Raw genomic sequence first — 23,873 nt, 5'->3', positions numbered from 1 at the left:
TCTATGTTTATATTTCAGGCATGCTACAAGTTAATTAAAGGAATATGATACAGATTAAGGAATACTAATCTAGCTGGCTGGCCTGGAAAACAGGAGAAGGCTTCTTATTAAACTGAAAGAAAAGGTTCTGTGCCATTGAATTTCATTAAAATTAAAGTGGTCAGCTTGTATAAGGTATTCTTAAAAGCTTCAAACTGTATAATTCAAAATTCAAGTGACATGTAAAATTTTCTGACAAATTTATATTGTTACTTATTTTCACAAAATGATAAAATGATATTAGTATAGATACATATAGATGAGTACAATTATACAGTGTGTGCGGCCAAATGTTCACAGGGCAGCTATTGCACTTACCCACTTCTGGCACTGAGCAGTGTTTCCTTTTCATCTTGAGTCAAATGAGATAAAATTTCTGAAAATGGCTTTCATTCCAACCTTGATTGTGAATATGTGAATCAACTAATCTGATTGGCTAATAAATCCAGGATCCAGAGAGTTTTTGACAAATTAGAAAATACGCCCCTTTGTCCTTGTTTTGCACATGGTATTTTAGTTCATCAAAATAAATTGAAACCCTCCTCTTGAGCAAATGTTACAATATTATTTTTATTGAATTTTGTACAAAGTCAATATACAGGGGCCAAGATAGCGAATATACTTGGAATTTCAAACAATATTCAATTTGTATCAGTTTCCTGTGGTCAAATAGTATATCTATATGTATAAGACATAAGTTTGGTTCAGTTCACATATGCGACAGTGCAGCGGTTAAAACAATGGCTTCACTTTCACAAAATGACCTTTTCATAGTAATTGAAATTGATTTCTGAATGTCCTTTTTTTGCACTTGTATTTTGTTTCCAATAACGCCCTTGAGAAATGTACTTTCACCTTCGGTAAAGAATTGCCCAAGATGACACCAGAAAAAAGATTTAAAAAGGTGAGATTGTTGACAAAACTGATACCCATAGCACCATACTGTCTGATACTAACCCCATGCTTTGTGTGGTATGATAAATTGTCATATTATTGGAATTATTATTTGTATGCAAAGCAGATTAATTTTTTAATTAATACAAACAACCTTTTTCTGCACCTCCCAACATAACAATTTGTCTACATCTCACCCACCCACTAAAATTTAGTTACTTTGGCTTCAGGCTGTGAGCAGGACGACGTCAACGTTTTAGCAACAAGCAGGCTTACAAGGCGTGCATTAATCTCTGTGTGGCGCCACCTATCCCTCAGGCCAAGCGACAATGCGGCAAGAAGCAGGAGACTTGGAGAGATGAAGACAAGGTAATGATTTCAATGAGAGACTTGTTTGCATATCATCTTATGGTGAAAATAGAATTCAGGGTTTCCATTAAACATAATTACAGCATGTTCTTTTCCGGGCATTCTAATCTTAGAGATGCATCACATTACCAGATGAATCTTGTTTAAAAGCTTTATAGTTAAATATAGGTTTTAAAAGTCAGGCAATCATGTGACCTGTCATGTGACCTGTCACATAAAAAACCAAGAAAGAATATTATAGCACAAATTCTATATTACTTTCTGGGACGTATCCAGACATCAACAACCTTATAGAAATCCAATCTCTCAGGCCCTGAGTTTTGGTCATTTTTAACATAGTTCTGAGATTTTTGCAATACAGAAATCATTGTTGGTGTCAGACCCTTAGCCAGGATTTATTTTAGGGCAGTGTGTGTGTGGGGGGAGCTAAAGGGCTGATTTTTAATATTTATACAGAAAAAAGAGAACTTTTTTCGTATTTGCTTTTTGGGGGTTGCGTCACACTCCCGCACCCCTGGTTGTTGTTGTTGTTGCTACATACTCCAATGTGTTCAGTGAGCACCTTTAGGATAGGCCCATGATTTTCTGAATTTTCTACTATATTTCAGTACGATTTGATAGAGCAGCACTACAGAGTCAGTCTGATTCAAAGGGTAGTACTCCCCCTAAATTTTTGATAATAGAAATAAAGAAATGAAAAAAGAAGAACAGGGAAAGAGAAAATGAAAAAATAATGGACATTGACAAGCAGGAGAGGCAAAGAAAACTAACCAAAGTGTAAACTTGTGCTTGAAATAAAAATAAATTATTCATAACAAAAAAATTAATTTCTGAAGAGTTCAAATTTATTGAAATTTAAAAAGATGATTGAATCATACCCTGTTGTTTGTTGTTAGCCTCGATGTGTGGGGGTTGCACGGTAATACTCACAAAGTTCATGTTTATGATAGGGTTAAGGAGGATTCTATTCCAGATTTCAGTTTTTCCTGTGCTCTTTAAGTGCATGTAGTTTTAGATTAAAAGCAGGTTAAATATTTTGAGTCAGCCATTGATTAAAGGACAACTTTATTCACCATCAGAAAAGATTATTGCCTAGATATAATTTATAATTTACTACCCCATTTTTATATGCTATAGCAATTTCACTTAACACAAATAAGAAAGTTTGCCATATTTTCCTACCGACATTTACGAAAACACCCAAAATATTTCTCTAACTTTTGGATTTGAAATTTAGAGTATTCAGTAACATCAATTATTATTTCAGCAGTTTCAGCCAATTGTATAGTGTAGCTCTCCGGGTAACTCTATGGTGAGTATAGACTATGCCATAGTCGAATTTTATTAAAAATATGTTATTATTAGTCATGATGAACCCATTTCGTTGAACTCAAAATTATACTGATGTTTATTAAAATTAAAGTATTCAATAGTAAAATGGTCATAAAGAGTTAAAAATATCAGATAATTAGTGACAATAAAAGTAACTGAATGCAGCATTATCTTGCATAATTATAATGGCTCACTTTAATACTGAACAATTCTGATTTTGGAATCTACCAGTTTATTGATTAGCGAACACCGAAAATCCGACTATGGACTTTGAATTTTAAGCAGAACTTTACCCCGGGACTTTGCTCTCTAAAACACACAGTCAAGCATACTTGTTTATCAGTCCATTAACCACAAGTACTAAGCATGGTATAGTACAAGACGCCCTAGATGTTTGATGAGAGATTAACCTTCGCGTCAACACAAAAGCGCCGCAAATACCGCAGATAGTTGCGTACGGTGTAGTTAATGGTAATGGCGCGGGCCCAGAAGATTTAAACAATAGCGAGATATGGGCGACCAATCACAAGGCAGATCCATTTAAAGATGCATTACATCATGGCCAATTTTAGTAAGGCCAGAAATTGGCCTAACTCTCCATAGAGTCCCATGTTAAAAATCTTAACTGCAAGGCAAAGTCAGTAGTCCACTTGGGAAGCTAACAAACAGAGGGAGTGCAGTGACTGAAAAGATCAGATACAGATGTGAAAATCTATCAGTTGCACACAAATCAATATAAATCAGAGTTTTATGCTTAAATGTAATGGCCAGAGTATGCAAAATGGGCAAGTGGACTACGGAGAAGTCTATGGTGAGTATTGAACAACTAATAACAGGTTGAAAATAATTGATTATGAAATTGAGGGTTGAGAACCAGAAAGCTGTAACTCACTAACAAATCCTTTGCTTTCTAGCTCTCAACCCTCAAAATACATATACTCATTAAAATCTTTAAAAAAAACAATGTTACAGGAAACAGAAGTAGCAGGTATAAACAGGAAACCGAAGTAGAATTGGCCTTACGGCAAAATAAATTAACAGCACACTGCTACATCAGTCATAATGACAGTCTAATGTTTATACTTAACCAAGAAACAAAAACTAAAATGTGACACGATCTGGTCCATGGGGGCCAGAGGAGGCATTTTTTGAAAATTGAGTTACTATAATTATTACCTTATACAAACATTTGCTATCATAATACTGAAAACATCAAAGGTCTAGCATACATGGTTCTAAAGCAGAGGTTCTAAAGTTATGAGGTTTTGTGATGTCTATATATTTTCTTATGAATTTTATTGTTTATTTACTTCATTTTGCTTTTATCTCAATTCCATATTGGACCAGATTGTGTCACAAATAAAAAGTAAAAATTAAAAAAAAAAACACTCCTGATATTGGTCCAGTGGTTTTCAAGAGATCCCTTATTACAGTGATATAAACCTGATGGCATCAATTTGGTGAAATACAGCTGCAAGTGTGAACAGCAAAATACATCAACAACAGAGGGCTCACTAATCAATAAAAGCATGACTTGACTTTCACCTTGACAGAACAAACCAAGTAGTTGATAATCCAAAGCCTGAATGTCCTACAATTTTGTTATATATTTACACATTTCGTTGTGGGGAAAATTCATAGTTTCTCAAGTAAGTTTTTTTGTTGTTGGTTAGAGGTATACATACATGCCAAGAGTCACACCCCACTTGCCCAAATTTTGTTGCAATTTTGCATGTTTACAAAATTTTACCAATGTAGTAACTTAAATGAATATCAAGAGAGAGAGACATGCATCTCAAAGAGACCAATAATGTCTCTACATATAGATACTGCATGTCTCCATCTGAAACCATTATTAAATATTGACAAGCAATTGTTTTCACCAAACGAACAAAATATTGTAGGCAGTTTTTTGTTGTTTTACTACTTAGTTTTTCCTAAGCTCATTTGCCAAATCCAAATTGCTTCATTGTTCATGTGTTAAAAATTCAAAGTTAAACTAACTTTTTATGGAAAAGAAATGCAATTCTATTTCTGATGGAAATGTTACAACTGGCTTTAACTTGCCATATTTTCTGGGTCAGTGATCGACATAAATCTGTACCATGTTGATTCTGTCTTACCTCGGCTTTGGTTTTGTATTTCTTCTTGTCTCTTTTATCTTTCTTTTCCTCATCTTTCTTCCTGTAATTAGAAAAAAAATCAAAATAAATTCTAAGATTATTTTCACAATGAATTGTGTAACATACAAGTTACTGATTTCATCAGGTTTACCAATGGTGTGCAAGTATGGGCATCATATGCAAAACTTGCGTGCATCTGCTCAACACAGGCCTAATTGGTTCATTAAGCACGGGATTCCGTCGGCGCATTTTTCGTTTTTGACAAAACTTTTGCTGTTGATGGCTTTTAAAATAAACTTTCTTATAATCGTCGGACGGTTTCATAAAATATAGCACTTCTTCTTTCAAATAAACCTAAATTCAATTATATCCAATGACGGGAACCGGTGGGCAATTTTGATTTCGTTTGGTCATTTTTTTCAAGCTTCAATGAAGACAGTGCCTGTTTTTGACGATTTTCTGCGGGTTGCCAGCGCTAAATTCATCAGCATAATTAAACTGTCTGTCAAATGTGAGGTCGTCGGACGGAATCAAAATCTACATAAAATTCTCTTTCCAGTGATATAACACACTTCGTGATTGGTTCATGGGAAGAGGTGGGCAAAACTTGTCCAATCACGAGGACCGTGTCTCCAGGGTTGCCAAACCCGCGATTTGGTAGCCCAATTGGGCGACTTTTGAAGATTTTCCCATGACTTTTGACAATTTCCTGTCCCATAGAAACCAATGGTTAAGAAAAATTTGGGCGACTTTTCAACATTGTCTCCCGCGACTTCCAATAGTTTCCTGTCCCATAGAAACCAATGGTAAAGAGAAAAATTAGGCGACTTTTTCGATTATTTGACCCATGATTCGGGCCACAACACTTTACGATACGGGGATGTGTTTGTCGACGCTATACTTCCTGCTAAAACGCACTCTGTTACGCTAATGTTTACCCATTTCAGCCATCTGGTAAAGTGGAATGGTCCACTTATCTGAGCAGTGCTCACGAGCCGTGCAATTAGGTCGTCGTGTACAAAAAGGTCACACACACACTGAGTGTTGCAAACAAATAGCTAATGCACAAATCAGGGCAAAAGTTTTCCATATGTGGAATAAACAGAGTTCAAAAGTAAATAAACACATACACACAAAGTCACATCAAATGATAGCATTGCTTATATAAAATATACTCAACACATCCAATAATACTTTCAAAAGACAACATGTTGTCTCCAGTAGATAGCATGATAAATTCATCACAGTAATGATTATATGCTGGTTTCTTCAGTACCGTATTTCGTCGAATAAACGCCCCCGGGGGCGTTACATTTTCCCAAGGGGGGGCGTTTATTAGAGGTCATTTTTAGCACGAAAATTCCCGTTAAAATCATTAGGTAAGCTTAAAAGTCACGCTAAAATGACGAACTATGACCTTTTGACACTGACTTTTGGTTCACTTCGGTTCGGATGCAGATTTTCGCCATTTATTGCTGCTACTCATGACCATGTGAGCAACTTGGTAAGCTTACTACACAAGATAGCATGGAAATATCGAATTTTTGAAACATCTTGGTTGAAAAAAGTGGTGGGGAGCGTTTATTTGAGGGGGGGCGACTATTCGACGAAATACGGTATATAATATTTCTAAGGACTTGAGCCTTCTTTATACCCATTATTACAATAATATATCTACAGTAGATAGCATAATACAATGAAAATATGCTATAGGCCTATTCAGTAGATAGTATAATGCATTGACAATATGCTACCTTCAGTATCTATGCTATATTCAATAAATAGTATAATGCAATGAAAATATGCTATCTTCAGTAGATAGTATAATACAATATGCTACCTCTAGTAGACAGCATGATGCATTGACAATAAGCTACCTTAAGTAGATAGCATGATGTAATGACAATATGCTATCTCTAGTAGATAGCATGATGCATTGACAATATGCTATCTCCAGTAGATAGCATGATGCAATGACCATATGCTGTCTTAAGTAGATAGCATGCATCATTTCAATAAGCTATCTTCGTAGATAGCATACTACAATGACAATATGCTATCTTCATTAGATAGCATGACAATAATGCTATCATCAGTAGATAGCATGTGCAATTTCAATATGCTATCTTCAGTAGATATTGTAATGCAAATACAATATGCTACCTTAAGCAGATAGCATAATGCAATGACAATACGCTATCTTCAGTAGATATCATGATGCAACAACAAGCTATCTTCAGTAGATAGCACAATGCAATGACAACAAGCTATCTTCAGTAGCATATTTGCAATAAGCTGTCTTCAGTAGATAGCATATTGACAATAAGCTATCTTCTGTAGATATCACAATACAATGACAATAAGCTGTCATCAGTATAATAGCACAATGCAATGACAATAAGCTATCTTCAGAAGATAGCATATTGACAATAAGCTATCATCAGTAGATAACACATTGACAATAAGCTATCTTCAGTAGATAACATATATTGCCAATAAGCTATCTTCAGTAGATAGCATATTGACAATAACTATCTCCAGTAGATAGCATATTGACAATAAGCTACGGTATCTTCAGTAGATAGCATATTGAAAATAAGCTATATTCATTAGATAGCACAATGCAACAACAATAACCAAAATAATGATGCTATCACTAGCCTTTTGGTAATCTTGTCACAATTGTAATGCTAGACACTATTGCCAAATGCCGCCAAACACATCTTTCTCAGCATTCCATCATAACAGGTATCTTACTCTCTAACAAACCCTACCTATCATTATACAACAAGCATCTGATTAAATGTAACACAATCCTACCAAACATTCAGCAAATGTTGAACTCAATCTGCACCTAACTTGAACCCACCTTTTTAAGTGAGTACATCTGAATTCAGTCTTATTCTGATCTACATTTGTAATTGATTGGATAAATACTCTCTTGTTGGAGCACAGGTTCTGGAGGAGTAAACTGATAGCAGATAAACTCAAATTTCTAGGTTGAATCTGTCACCTCACTCAGATACTTAGAGTATTCTATCAGAATTAAGCTTTAATCAAGAGTTTATTAAGAAACAGATATAGGGAGAAGCTAAAATTATCTCTTCTAAAGGACATTTTATGAACCATGGAATTTGAATTTATTTATAGTTAGTCTATAAGGCCCATGAAAGTCAATTTCGAGTTTATCGTCACTTCTTTTTTTTTCCAGGTTGGTGAGGTGACTTTTTCATTTTTCATTATTTCATCAGATTTCATTATTGACCTAAAATGTGTGTTGATTTAAAGCCAAACTCATACATGTGATTTATAAACATGTTTTTATATGGGTAAGGACTAGAAAAGTTGGAATAGAGCCTGGTTTTGCTTCCAAGTTATGAATATATGTTTTACAAACAAAAATATATGTTTCCAATTGCTAAAACTGGTGAAAACACAGATACTTATAGTAGTATGAATTATTTTGGCATTTTTGAAAATTTGACGCGGGTATTTTTGGTTTCCAAAAAGTGACGCGGGCGGGGGACGATAAACTCGGAATCGACTTTCACGCGCCTAAAGTTGATCCATTATGATATCTGTACAGGAATGACTGCAGTCTCCTCTCCATAAAAGCCGCCTTTATTTCAAAAACTATTTGACATCATAATATCTAGCAATACTGCATTTTATCATTGTAGTATCAGAGAAGATGAGTATCTTTTCTGGTAGTACTAACATTATCAATTGCCTTTGTCCTTTGAAAGTGCCAATCTATACACCCACACATAAGAATTAAACTAAAGAAGTGGGACTCTGTCATGATTGCATGCCACTCAAAAGAGAAAAGGTAAACCTATGCACCAAACAATTTAATATTTGAGTGTTTTATTTCTCAACTTGTGTGTTTGATTGTTTTTTTACATTCTGCATGTAATGTGGTTTGCCAAATACAACCAAAACCCTAAGCATGAACATTTTCAAATTATTATTTTTTATTTTAGCCTTTGATTAAAGCATTATACAGGTATACTAATTTAGTCCTCAATCCCCATGCAGGAAATCTAATATGATGAATATCTCCATAACATTTAGATGTGGGGCTATGCCCGCTATATGCATGATGTCTGTTGTCTCGTATTTCTTTGTCTGCAACTTTATGCCTCTGATATGTCCCACTTGAATAAACTATATATGAACATATATATCACAAATTCCTTGAAGTATGTAAAACACTCTCTGTACATGCATGTTCTAAATGCCATATGCCTTACATTTCCTGTTAAGTTTTATCTTCAAGAAGGCCTCCTAGTGCCCCTCCCCAGCCACCCACCAATCGCACCCCTTCCAAAACAAAATCAAGAGTAACTTCATAGGTTGGTAGTTAGGCTATGGCCTGAACATAAATAAGTAAGATCAATTCGCCGTAGGAGTGACGTAAGGCTACCATATCAATAGATTAATACCATTTTTGACTATATCGCCCTGCACTATAATGTTCACAGTACCTAGATGCATTGAACTATATCATGCTGATCACTCACACCTGTAAGATTAGTATCTTTGAAAAGAGCAGTATTGTATTCAATCTGTGATTGCTGACATACACAGATGATGAGTGCAACCCGCTTGTAGTACAGCACGATAATTATAGTCAAAAATTGTATTCATCTATTGCTATGGTAGTTTATACAACTATGATGTCACTTCTACAGCAAATTATTTCCTGTTTCACAAGTAAATGTATATTATAAAACAGTGAAATTGATAAGAAGATCAACATATCTTTAAACAAAAAGTTTTTCCACAACCTCTTGTTTTTTGACGATCTTATTAATGCAGATACACACTTCGGCAACAAAAAGCCCACTTTGGTCACCTCAAGAGTGCAGCAAATGCATTATATGCTTCACAAGCTATGTTATAGACAACTTCATGTTCATCCTAACACCCTAATAACATAAAAAGACAGACAGCTATAAAGCAGGGCACATGCCATACTTAGAATGATCTGAAACATACTCATCTATTATGACACAGTTCATTGACCCCAATGTGTTTGTACATGACCTTTGCATGCATTGGGCATACAAACTCATACCCACATCTTCAGGTCAAAGTATGAGACATTCTTTGAATGGAGGTTAACAAATTGTGCAAGTGGAACTGAGACCATTTTAGCTCATTCTTTTTCCTTTTAGCTCATATCGCCAATTTCACTGACTAGTTGTGGGTGTTGCTTTAACAAACACAATTTAACCACTCTAGTCGCTTAAACCTCACAACCCAACGTGCCGTTATACAACTCAACTTGATGAACAGTAAGGAAACTTGATCTTCTAAATCTTGAGCAAAACAAATACCTGTGTGCTAATATTAAGGCTCACTTTCAGGGTAGTGAAATCCAGTTTCAAAAACTCTTCGCTTTACAAAGTTCACAATGTCTGTATAGAATATTGTATTTATGAACTTTGCAAACTCTAAAATGAGTTGAAGCCAGTTGAATTCTGCAATGCTATATGAAGAACTTGGGTCACTGATACAAGATAATTTAATCATTTTCTCTGACCTGTAGCTTGCAGGAATTGTAAACAAGTGAAGTATAAAAATACATTACAAACTGTGTCACTTGTAATTATGTAAATCTTGTAAATCACCTGATCACTGCATTTCAAATGAAAAATGAATCTGATTTAAATTGACAAATCATAAGAAATCAAAAGGTGCAAAAATAAAGATAAAACGTGATAAAACTGAAAAATGTTATAGTTGGTAGTTTGGTCAAATTTCAGCAATATTATTTGTGCAAGATTTGCTAAATTTATGTAAAATTAAGAAAAAACAACCAAGAAACACGACTCAACTGAGCTGTGTATTGTTTACGGTCAGTAAATGCGTAAGGGCAAGTCTATTCATAGGCTTGCAGATAACACGCTTTGGTCAGGCTTTTTTTTCTTCCAATCATGGCAAATAACCACCAGTTACTATGTAAACAAGTATCATGAAGTATGGCAGGTTTACTTAGAGGTCTGATAGCATCTACAAAACCATAATTATGAAAAATAACAAAACAAATTAATAGATATATATTTGCATGTTAGTTTAATTTTCTTACATCAAAAATAATAATAAATCCCAGTAAGCTTACACCTTTGTGAATAGCAGTGAGATGTATCTTATGCTGAAAGAATAATCTATGTTGCGTCAAAGTGCTTATATTACATAGGTTTTAGAGTAACAAAATACAGAACGAAAAGTTAATATAAGATGAATAAAGTAAGATATATGCATAAAACAAAAACAAAAAATAATGTGTTTTTTAAAGTAATAACACTTTAAATGAAACGAATGAAATGAATGAAACGAATGAAACGAATGAAATGAAATGAATGAAATGAATGAAATGAATGAAATGAATGAAATGAATGAAATGAATGAAATGAATGAAATGAATGAAATGAATGAAATGAAATGAAATGAAATGAAATGAAATGAAATGAAATGAAATGAAATGAAAGGAAATGAAAGGAAAGGAAAGGAAAGGAAAGGAAATGAAAGGAAAGGAAAGGAAAGGAAAGGAAAGGAAAGGAAAGGAAAGGAAAGGAAAGGAAAGGAAAGGAAAGGAAAGGAAATGAAAAGAAAGGAAAGGAAAGGAAAGGAAAGGAAAGGAAAGGAAAGGAAAGGAAAGGAAAGGAAAGGAAATTAGTGGAAATGAAAAAAAAAAAAGAAATATATATACAAAGTCATAGCAAATGTATGTACATGTTCTCAACCACAGACACTTTGACAGCTGGAGGCTTAAAAACTACTAGTGAGATTATAATTACAAAGAGTGCTAGTGAGCCCTCATTGATATATGAGAAATATAAAGAAAGCATGTGAAATTGAATAGCTGCACAGGTCTATTACTAATACAGTGAACTGAAATAATCCTTCACGTCCATACTTACATTAAAAAAAAAATGAAATGAATGTATATAATGAAAGGTATGCATTAAGAAGATGGTGTAAAATATTTTGTAACATTGACTACTATGACAAAATGAGATCTTTAAATGATCATATTACATGGTGTTCATTTCATACTTTTGGAAAACAGAAATTTCAATAATGCAAAGCTTTTAAATGGAAGTAAACCAACCTTTACTTTTGATATCGGAACGTTTCTTGATTCAGGTAGAAGATTAGAATATTGCTTTGCTTTGGATGATTCAAGAATGATACAGCTTATTTAACCATCACAGTAAAAATGTTATTTATCCATGTTAACAGGACCAATATTTGCTACAATGTTTAGGAGTTAAGTAAATTTTAATATTTTGTTCTCCCAAATTGTGATGTGGATATTCTCCTGCACCACCCCAGTAAATACTACTGAAATGAAATTTGTACACACTTTTAATGATCTTAATAATGCCCCATTGGTTGCTGCTCAATAAAACAATTTCTATAGGCTGAGCATTTAGGCAGAAAAACAACATTATTTTATAATTAACATCATAATGTATGATCTTACAATATGAAATTGGTTAATTCTTTTTTAAACCTGATTTTTTCAGCATATTTGTTAATGTTTATGCCCTACACATGTCCCAACTTACACCTTAAATGGAACCATCCAAATTCATTTTGTTTGTAGTATAGTTCAAAAGAACAATTCTGACTTAATGTTGTATCATAATTACGACATTAAATCCCCTTTAGAACTCCATGGGAAATAGTCTGTGTGGTTTCTTGCACTTTACCTCTTTATTTCAGCTTAAAATGGTCAGGAACCCTTCCTGATAGTTATTACTAATGTTTTTTCATCATTTTTTGTAAGGAATAACAAAATAAAAATTTAACAGAAATCATGCATTACAGCTTTAATAATCACACATTTTCACATCGGTTGCATCTGCTATATTGATACACACCCACTTGTAGTGTACCATAAATAAATAAAAGATACTTCAATATTCAACTCCTTTTACAAGCCTCTATAAAATACATCACCATCCCGAAGCTTCCTGATCTGTCAGGCAGCAAGAAACTAATCACATGAATTGATCAATTTGTCCAATAGCTTACGCCATCCATCTATGCATCAACCCCTTACTGTTTAATGTCAGAGTGGGTCTAGACATTAATAACGGTGTTATTAATCAATATTCATAGATCAGTACTGGGTTCAGGGAAAGGCCAACCACTTACACTTAGCACAACAAACACACTTAAACATCTGAAATGTCAGAAAATGGATTGACTTGAGTATGAATTATTAGTTATGAGAAATGGGTAATGTCACAATAATATGTGACACGATCTGTTCCATGAAATACCATCACCAATATTATTATGCTGCATAAAATTAATTTTTTGATTCTCGTCCGGAATTGACGAGGATGAGAGTGGTTTCTCATTAGTGTATACTGGCATTGCTAGTACAAGACAAGTAGTAGTAATCCTTTTCTGACCTATTCTTGGAAAATGATGAGGTACTTTTTATTTTAAGGGTTCTGAGGGGTATAACATGTTGCTTATAACTTTTTAAATCATCATAAAGAATTGTTGGAGCTTTATAATCATCAGTTATATTTGAAAATTGAAAAAGAACAAATCTTGAAAACGATGCAGGTGGGGACGGAACCAGAAAATTTATAATACAGGCTGAATTCAACTATGAAATGCTGAAGACACAATCTTTCAGCTTTCAGGGGTATCTTTAGCATAATTCTCAAAGGATTTAAAAAAAGTGTAACTGTCACAGTTGAATTCAGCTAACATGTAAATAAACACTGATTGAATAGAAAAGCAGTATTCTAACTGGTTGTGATTCCTACATAATGATGAATCAAAGATAACTACAGACTGCCCCTTTACAGAGGGCAGCATTATCAAATATTTTACTACTCTTCCTATACTCGGCATATCGTTTAATGTACTTTTATATCATCAGTATGTGACACAAAATAATTATACTATAAGGTTCTAAAGCTGTATTATGGGAAAAGTATACACTTTCAAAGTCAAATACATACACTTTTTTAAAGAAAATCTGTTGAATTTTCCTTTAACTGACAGCACTATGTCTTGTTGAAACTCAAAGTAGGACACATTGAAACCAGACACCTTATAAAGATCACCATACCCTAACTAGCCTTCATCACACTATTTCTATCATGATCAGATAAAACAAGGCATCCATCCTTGTTAACGCATGAAGAAGAGAGCCTGCAGATATCCATGACCCAATTCATCTGCACAAATTGTCCATCCTCATCTACAAATTTGACATTTTATTGCCGGGATGAATATTATCTAAGAGAAACAGTTACATTTCCAGCTGATAATATCCTGTATGTGAGTTTGTACAGCGAATTTGTTGATTTGTATCAGACACATTTCTCTGCCAACAAAAATAGTTTTATTGCCGGCTATTATACTGCAGCATAGACTCTACATGACTGCAGTCAGTAGCTCATTCCTACACGCATTTTACCCTTACCTCTTCAGGTTAAACATGTTAAAGGAGACCAGAAAACGAGACTGATAAGTTGTGTTAAGCAAATCTACTAAGTTCCGCATACACTAAATCATTTAAACCACACTATTGGTACAAAGAGGCCAATATCTGATGCTGCTCATGTGGCTAAGCTCATTCTTCTGGCTACAAAACAGGTTGGTAATCCATAGGGTCATTATTCTGAAAACCCAATAACTAAGTTATAAACCCTAACCCCCTAACCATTCACTCTAATCCTAACCTATAACCTAAGCCCAAATCCTAACTTCAACCATAACCCTAATCCAAAACCTAAGCATAACTCTAATCATAATACTTACCCTATCACTATCACTAATCCTAATCCCAACCTTATCCCTAACCCTAATCCTAACCTACAATGCCCTAAACCCCAACTTTAACCATATTCAGACTAATGGCCTTTGGACTAATGGGCTGTTCCCATTCTTTTTGCCTTTTGAATATGACTTTGAAAATAATAAAAACAAAACAAATAAAAAGTACAAATTATAAACACAAAATCTTGAAGAATAGCAGCAATAGTATTAATAATACATTTTCAAGATGATCAGTAAAAAGATTAAAATATGTTGAGAAATATTTGTCTCCAAAGTGATGAAACTGGTACATATAGTGTAGACAAGAATAATGACAAAATAGAAAAACAAGGGATGAGTGGAAAACATTAAAATGAGCTGTAAAGGCAATTGTCGCAATCATTATGTTAGCCTATTTTTTCTCATGTTCGAGCTGCTAACAAGTCTATGTTATTCTCAGGAGAGAAGAGTGTATGAATAACTACTTTCACAAAATACGCAAACATCAATTTGAATAGCATTCAACCCGACTAGCTTTCCCTAAGCAGAATCCAATATACAGAGGTGAATTGACACAATTGGAAATACCGTTTAAAGGTATTAGGTACGGTAAACACTGCTTTAAAATACCTGTTTTCAAATATTATATTTATCTTGGATAAATCTGGTGAGACTACTCTTAGAAAAGAAATTCCAACTGGAATCTTTTTTGTCTTCACTGAAGAACCCTTGATGGTCATAGAAAAACCATGAAAGGATCTTAGGGCACACTGAAGAACTTTTTTATGGCAAGCCACATCATTCATAAATGCGAGTTTTGCCCGCTATACTGGTCGAGGAGCCCGCTATACTGGTCGAGGAGCACGCTATACTGGTCGAGCAGCACGCTATACTAGTCGAGCAGCACGCTATACTGGTCGAGTTTCACCACGCCCGAACGGCGAAGTTTCACTAACGCCGAACGGCGAAGTTTCACTACGCTTGAACGGCGAAGTTTCACAACGCCGAACCGCGAGTTTTTCTGACGTCGATCTAAAATACTTATAGTTCACGAAAAAATACTACATGTATATGATGATATTATATGATGTTATATTATAGGCCTACACTTAAAACCAAAATAAAGAGATACTTAAAGGGCCACATAAATAAAAATCACGAGCTATCTGGTTAAGAATGATAAAGAGGAATACCGGTAACTAAAAGAGCGGGAACATTTTTACATTAATTTATAGGCCTAATACTGAAAAAAAAAAAAAAGAGATCAGAACCTTTAAAATAAACACAGCACAATTTTCCTTTAATTTCATTTATGATATTTCCAATTTATTTTCCATTTTTACACATTAAACAGAACTTCAGTCACATTTTCAAAGGGCAACACCTGATATATAGGCCTACATGTAGGGCCTGTCATTTTTCATAGAGCGACCAATTTTCAGTAAGCTAGTGAGTCCAACTTTGGAGCCAAAAACAGTGGGTTGTAAAACACGATATTGCCTTCATATTGCAAAATTGTTTTTAAACATTATTATACTACGTGTAGGCCTATTATTATTATACTACGTGAATATTTTAGATCGACGTCAGAAAAACTCTGTCATTCGGCGTAGGAAACTTCGCCGTTCAAGGCGTAGTGAAAACTCGCCGTTCGGCGTTAATGAAACTCGCTGCTCGACCAGTATAGCGTGCTGCTCGACCAGTATAGAGTGTTCCTCGACCAGTATAGCGTGCTCCTCGACCAGTATAGCGGGCTCCTCGACCAGTATAGCGGGCAAAACTCGCATTTATGAATGATGTGGCTTGCCATACTTTTTTGGTTCTTATGAGAACCATGAAAGGATCTAAGGGCACACTGAAGAACTTTTTTAGTTCTTATGAGAACCATGAAAGGATCTTAGGGCACACTGAAGAACTTTTTTGGTTCTTATGAGAACCATTAAAGGATCTAAGGGCACACTGAAGAACTTTTTTAGTTCTTATGAGAACCATGAAAGGATCTTAGGGCACACTGAAGAACTTTTTTGGTTCTTATGAGAACCATGAAAGGATCTTAGGGCACACTGAAGAACTTTTTTAGTTCTTATGAGAACCATGAAAGGATCTAAGGGCACACTGAAGAACTTTTTTGGTTCTTATGAGAACCATGAAAGGATCTAAGGGCACACTGAAGAACTTTTTGATTCTTATGAGAACCATGAAAGGATCTAAGGGCACACTGAAGAACTTTTTTAGTTCTTATGAGAACCATGAAAGGATCTAAGGGCACACTGAAGAACTTTTTTGATTCTTATGAGAACCATGAAAGGATCTAAGGGCACACTGAAGAACTTTTTTAGTTCTTATGAGAACCATGAAAGGATCTAAGGGCACACTGAAGAACTTTTTTGATTCTTATGAGAACCATGAAAGGATCTTAGGGCACACTGAAGAACTTTTTTGATTCTTATGAGAACCATGAAAGGATCTTAGGGCACACTGAAGAACTTTTTTAGTTCTTATGAGAACCATGAAAGGATCTAAGGGCACACTGAAGAACTTTTTTGATTCTTATGAGAACCATGAAAGGATCTTAGGGCACACTGAAGAACTTTTTTGATTCTTATGAGAACCATTAAAGGATCTAAGGGCACACTGAAGAACTTTTTTGATTCTTATGAGAACCATGAAAGGATCTTAGGGCACACTGAAGAACTTTTTTAGTTCTTATGAGAACCATGAAAGGATCTAAGGGCACACTGAAGAACTTTTTTGATTCTTATGAGAACCATGAAAGGATCTAAGGGCACACTGAAGAACTTTTTTGATTCTTATGAGAACCATGAAAGGATCTAAGGGCACACTGAAGAACTTTTTTGATTCTTATGAGAACTATGAAAGGATCTAAGGGCACACTGAAGTACTTTTTTGATTCTTATGAGAACCATGAAAGGATCTAAGGGCACACTGAAGAACTTTTTGATTCTTATGAGAACCATGAAAGGATCTTAGGGCACACTGAAGAACTTTTTTGATTCTTATGAGAACCATGAAAGGATCTTAGGGCACACTGAAGAACTTTTTGTTCTTATGAGAACCATGAAAGGATCTAAGGGCACACTGAAGAACTTTTTTGATTCTTATGAGAACCAAGAAAGGATCTTAGGGCACACTGAAGAACTTTTTTGATTCTTATGAGAACCATTAAAGGATCTAAGGGCACACTGAAGAACTTTTTTGATTCTTATGAGAACCATGAAAGGATCTAAGGGCACACTGAAGAACTTTTTTGATTCTTATGAGAACCATGAAAGGATCTAAGGGCACACTGAAGAACTTTTTTGATTCTTATGAGAACCATGAAAGGATCTAAGGGCACACTGAAGAACTTTTTTGATTCTTATGAGAACCATGAAAGGATCTAAGGGCACACTGAAGAACTTTTTTGATTCTTATGAGAACCATGAAAGGATCTTAGGGCACACTGAAGAACTTTTTTGATTCTTATGAGAACCATGAAAGGATCTAAGGGCACACTGAAGAACTTTTTTGATTCTTATGAGAACCATGAAAGGATCTAAGGGCACACTGAAGAACTTTTTTGATTCTTATGAGAACCATGAAAGGATCTTAGGGCACACTGAAGAACTTTTTCAGTTCTCTGAAACTCACATATAATCTTTATTCCTTCTACAAAAGGTTCTTAGATTTACATGAACCTCTTTTGGATTTGAAGACTCTCAGGGGAACATCACTTTATTCAATTCTTAAGGTCTTAAAATGTAGAACCCTTTCAGAGAGCCAAAAAGGTTCCTAAGCTCCTTTTATGGCTCTCTTAAGAACCATCAAGGGTTCTCCCAAAAAAGGTTCCTATAAGAGCATGATGAGTGTAGAGTTAGATGAATCTTAGAGACATACATCTCATCATACAATGTTTTCATCATCATGATCATGTAATGTTTTGAGGCTAAACAGGTTTGCATCCTGTCAGGTGGACACATTTAAAAATCACATTTTCAGGCATAAAATGCCTAGAGTTTGTTTCCTGGCAAGATGAAATCAATGGTACTTATTCAAATTAATCTATAGTTTGCATGTGTAAAAAAAGTTTTACTTTTCATATTTAACCTACTTTGCAACTGATATGACCAGAAATATAAGCAGGGCTCAAATTTCAGGGGGGTCACCAAGGCCATTGCCTGCCCTTTTTCAGTTTTGGCCTTGGTACCCACAGATCTTCGTCAACTTCAAGGCATTCTTCATCACTTGTTGGCCTTGGTGCCCTTCTTTGTCTTTGCCCAGTGGCCTTGAAAATGGGTGCCCCAAAATTGGAGGCCTGAATATAAGGCATTTGAATAGAGGCATAGCCAGCTTTCTTGGTGAGGGGGCAAAATAAAAAGGGGGGAAGATGAACAAAATTCCCAGTTGCATTATTTTATCCCGGTATTATCTGTGGGATATATGATACATATATACCTTTTTTCAGAGAAACTGTATCTGTGAAGTCTTTGAGCTTCCAAAACAAGACTTTATTGGGACAATGTGCACACGTAACACACAGAAATTTGGTATCTTAATTTTGGCAGAAAACAGGCTTCTTGCCCCTTTTCTTTTCCTTTGTCTTCCCAATTTTCTCTTTCATTCTTTGTCAGAGGGGCACTTTAATCTTTCATTTTATGTTGGGGGAGTACCCCCTCTCTTCACCCACCCCCTGGCTATGCTACTGCATTTGAATCATAAATCCTGACACAAAATGTTTTTAAATAAAAAATCATATAAAAATGCATTTAATATTTTTTGGTACACCTACATTTTTCCTAATGCATAAACATTTATTTATGCATGTAAATTTTAATGTCTGAAGGAATATATAAATTGGTGTAATGATGCAATGTTTTAGTATAATTATCAAAGATAATGTCAGAGTACGAGGGGGTATCAAAAAGTTTTAGAAATCGCACAGAAGTGAAAGAGCTATATCAATGAAATTTTTTCAGTGCAATCACTGGTTCTTATGTACATTATGGTTGTAAAATGGTCTCATAAGTATGTTTACTTTTTTACATGAGCTAGATGAATGTCACTACCTGCCTATGTAACTGCATAACCAGCACTATGGAGAAAATTGAGGCATGCAGCATGATTAAGTTCCATTTTAAGGGTTACAGTGCCCAGAAAATCTGTGATGAAATGAAAATTCCTTTTCCAAAAAGCGACAGTGACATATCACAATCACCACCGAAGATTACTTTCATTTCATCATCAATTTTCTAGGCACTGCAGCCCTTCAAAAGCAGGATCTTAATAATGCTGCTTGCTTCAATTTTCTCAATCTTGCAGTTTATGCGCAGTAACTGGGGCAGCGGGTTATTGGCATCTAGTGCCACCTGTAAAAAATGTAAACATACCTATGAGACCATTTTTGGACCATAATGTACATAAGGACCAGTGATTGCACTGACAAAATTTCATTGATATAGCTCTTTCACTTCTGGGCATTTCTAAAACTTTTTGATACCCCCTCAGATTATGTCCTTTACATCACAGATCCTTACATATATCTCCTCACAGACTTGACATAAGACTATACTCCATTCAAGTTTTTTTCTTTATCACTGATGAAAAAATTACAATATCTTTAAATAATTTCATGCCATATTAAGACGCTTTTGTATCATTACTTACGCCTAATAAGCCTTTTCTGGTTGTTTGTCTTCCGACCTTTTCAAACGCATGGCAGAAATAATTGCCACTTAACAGTGCGGCAAATTTGTTTGATTATTAGGCAATATTGCAAGTTTGCCTGAGTCGGTTAAACTTTCACATAATTTAAGTGAATAAAACAATGAAATCAGGTGTGAATAAGACCAAGGTTCATTATTTTGTTTCTGCACCAGCAAATTTGAAGATGGACCTCCAATTTCCACCATTCTCATCATGCTTTTAATATCTTTTTGACTTTCCTAATTGCTGGTTAATGTTTCCTCAAATTATTTGTAATTTTACACAATATTTGTGAAAAGCATAACTATTTAATTGTCCAGATAACTAAAAAAATAAGATTTAAAGTTCAAAAGGTCCCAATTTCTCACCATGGGCAACCCTTTTGTTATGATAAACTTTTAACCTTAATTCACTGATTTCAGGTGATACTGTCCAGGCATGGTTATGGCAGGTTATATCAAAGTTCTGGGGGGGGGCTGGAACAGTACACACTTTTGTGCAATGCCGAGTTTCCCCACCCCCTTCAAATTACTCTCTACATGTATAGAAGAGAGAAAATTCACTCTTTTATGAAGTGCTTGACTTATGCAGTGTTTTAAATAGTCTATGACTCCAGTCACTCGTTTATAGAGTGACTTTTACACTTATCCATCAATTTCTACTATTTTATTTGACTCCATTGGAATAATTACTGTAGGCACTCTTTTGGAGTGACATTCTCTTCTGTTCACTTTTAAATTTTGAGACTACTGTAAAAATAAATGAACGAAATGTGTAAACCTAAGACCAGTTCTCAATCTTTTCCAACATGCATATGTTGATGTTCAAAATGGTTAATTGAAGTTAACTGTTGAAAGATTTAGCTGTCCATTAATTAGAGTAATAGCATAATTATTAATTGATTGGTGGTCAACTGGCTCTGATAGAAGCCAATTAATCTGAGCCACATCTTCATAGCTGTCACTCTGATATGAAGTATCTGCTGCTAAGTGCTATGCATTTTCATACTACCTCGATCATAAGGCCGTGTAAAATTAATATTTTGGTTCTCGTCCCCTCCCTCCTCAATTTCTGGGATTTGTCAGATTTTTTTTTTTTTTTTAGATTTTTCAATTTTTTAGACTTTGGAATGATTTATGAAATCTTCATACATATAAATAAGTTTATTAGAGAACAAGCATCACTTCCAAGTCTTTTTGTGGTACTCTAGGGGTTTATCCTCAGAATCTCACATTTGAAAAAAAAAAAAAAGGGCCTCATCGTTACCTCGAGCACAAATGAAAAAGAACGAAAACTACTGACAAGGCTAATTTTACATTGGGAAAAAAAAAAAAAAAAAAAAACACCTCCTCCCTCATCAATTCATGAAAATCCTCTGGACGAGAACCAAAACATTAATTTTATACGGCCTAAGGTCGAAGGACAATTTCATACAAAATGTCCCAAGTCGATATTTGATCCCTTTGATTAATGAAGCATATTATTTTGTTCTAAACATTATATTAAGCTTGATTATTCCCGTTACAGCATAGATTTAAAATAGACCATAGGTTTCACTGTTTTTCTTAAATGATTTGCCATCTGAGTCTTACAAATTTTTTTGGGACACCATGTAATAATTATTTTCTGTATTTATACTGAAATCCAAAATGGTCAAACTTCACATATTTTGATTATTCCTTTTACAGCATATATTTAAAATAGACCAAAGGTTTCACTGTTTTTCTTAAATGATTTGCCATCTGAGTCTTACAAATTTTTTTGGGACACCATGTAATAATTATTTTCTGTATTTATACTGAAATCCAAAATGGTCAAACTTCACATATTTTGTGAAAATATATATAAGCAGACATATACAAATAGATGTCTAAACCATTCCACTATTGCTAGCTTTATGACTGAATGCTATTAACATTTATATGCACTTATCTTTCATGACCATCGCAGGTGATAAATGATGATGTTCTCTGATGTTGTATTGTTCATTTTATGCATGTTTTGGTTATTAATAGAAAATGACTCAGTGAATTGATCAAAATGCAAATGGACCTGACAATGAACATGAAATTGCCATATAGTTTGCAAGAAAAAGTACAAGAAAAACCAACACAAAAGGCTTATTAACTACAGCTATACAAAAAATGTTGAATTACTATTCCAGCTAGCATGATGCAACACATCAAATTATATGGTTCATTGTACTCTTTTCCGAGTCAAATTGTCATTATCAAATTTATTCATAGTTGTCATCATCTTGTCACCACCCTCAATTGTTGTTGTCTTTTTCATTATCATAACCATCATTATCAAAATCATCATCATTGGCAAATTAATCGACATCATCAAAATCATTATCATCATCATCTTTGTCATCCATATCATCATCAAAATCATTATCATACATACATACACAATTTTTTATAAAGCGCTGTTACATCTAGACCACAGCGCATAAACAAATTCAAAGCAAAAACACAATATAACAAAACAAAGTGAGCAATAAAAACAGTCAACTTTTTGGGAAGAGATATGATTTCAGTAATTTCTTGAAGACTGGTAACGAGTTTGCAGTACGAATGGTGATGGGTAAATTGTTCCGCAGTCCATGAGTAGCCAGAGAAAAAGCTTTATGTGCGGCAGAATGGAGAGATTTGGCATTTAATTTATGTACAGCGAGCCGTGTTGTATCTGAAGCAGAGCGAAGTCCGGTACGCGATTGATTATCATTATCATCTTTCAATCAATATCATCATCCTCACCATTGGTGTCCTCATCATCCATATCATAATCATCATCATCATCATCATCATCATCATCATTATCATCACCATCATCATCATCTTCATCATTATCATCACCATCATCACTATCATCACCACCATCATCATCATCATCATCGTCATTGTCGTCATCATGATTGTCATCGTCATCATCATTGTCATCGTCATCATTATCATCAGCAGCATGAGTTATCAGCATCAAACTCAGCATAACTTGTAATATGGCAATTTTTTCAAAGTTTTTATTAAGTAACATACTTATTTACAGTTGCATGCATGACATCACAGGTATTTATCATGTAGACCTACTTCTTGCATTCAAGCAATCAGAATATCTTTCCATATTTTTAGATTTTTAGCTAAATTTATACCAAAAAGCAGAAGCATTGTGTGTACATTATTGTTGAGAAATAAAATAAGTCAACTTTACCCTTTAACAGGAACATCACCATCCTTCCCCGCACCATCATGTATTTGATCCATGATCCACTCTGATGGGAACCTGACACCTTACAAATAGTATTCCAATATAAAGCAAAATAACTCCACCAAAATGACTCTTTCCAACTCTTGGTTATAAATCCCCCTTATAACAGATATTGAGCGAGAGAAATGTTCAGGTGTATTCCATGTATTTTCCAACTGGTGAAATGATTTGGCATCGGTATACCTTGCACTTAGACATCGAGCAAAACAAAATCAAGCTTCAAAAGCCATTGTGCATGTGACTCAAGTTACGGCTCTAATGCACTCTTTGAACAATAGCAATTCTTTCGTATGGATTTCTACAATGTGCATTACAAGGTGTCTCTCTCCATATATACATATT

At 34.6% G+C, this 23,873-nt stretch overlaps 1 protein-coding gene across 1 annotated transcript in view; it reads right to left on the bottom strand.

The window, feature by feature from the left end:
• The window catches only part of LOC140155154 (uncharacterized), a 261,547-nt gene extending 237,972 nt beyond the window's left edge, over positions 1–23,575 (bottom strand). Inside the window, 2 exon segments of the mRNA XM_072177880.1 lie at positions 4,758–4,818; positions 23,475–23,575. Coding sequence (XP_072033981.1) covers positions 4,758–4,818; positions 23,475–23,527 — 114 coding nt within the window. The 5' untranslated portion in view covers positions 23,528–23,575.
• Between the last annotated feature and the right edge of the window lie 298 nt (positions 23,576–23,873).

Source organism: Amphiura filiformis, chromosome 6, assembly GCF_039555335.1.
Source record: "Amphiura filiformis chromosome 6, Afil_fr2py, whole genome shotgun sequence".
Taxonomy (NCBI): Eukaryota; Metazoa; Echinodermata; class Ophiuroidea; order Amphilepidida; family Amphiuridae; genus Amphiura; species Amphiura filiformis.
Note: the sequence above shows the minus strand (reverse complement) of the source record. Positions and strands in the feature narration are given on the sequence as shown.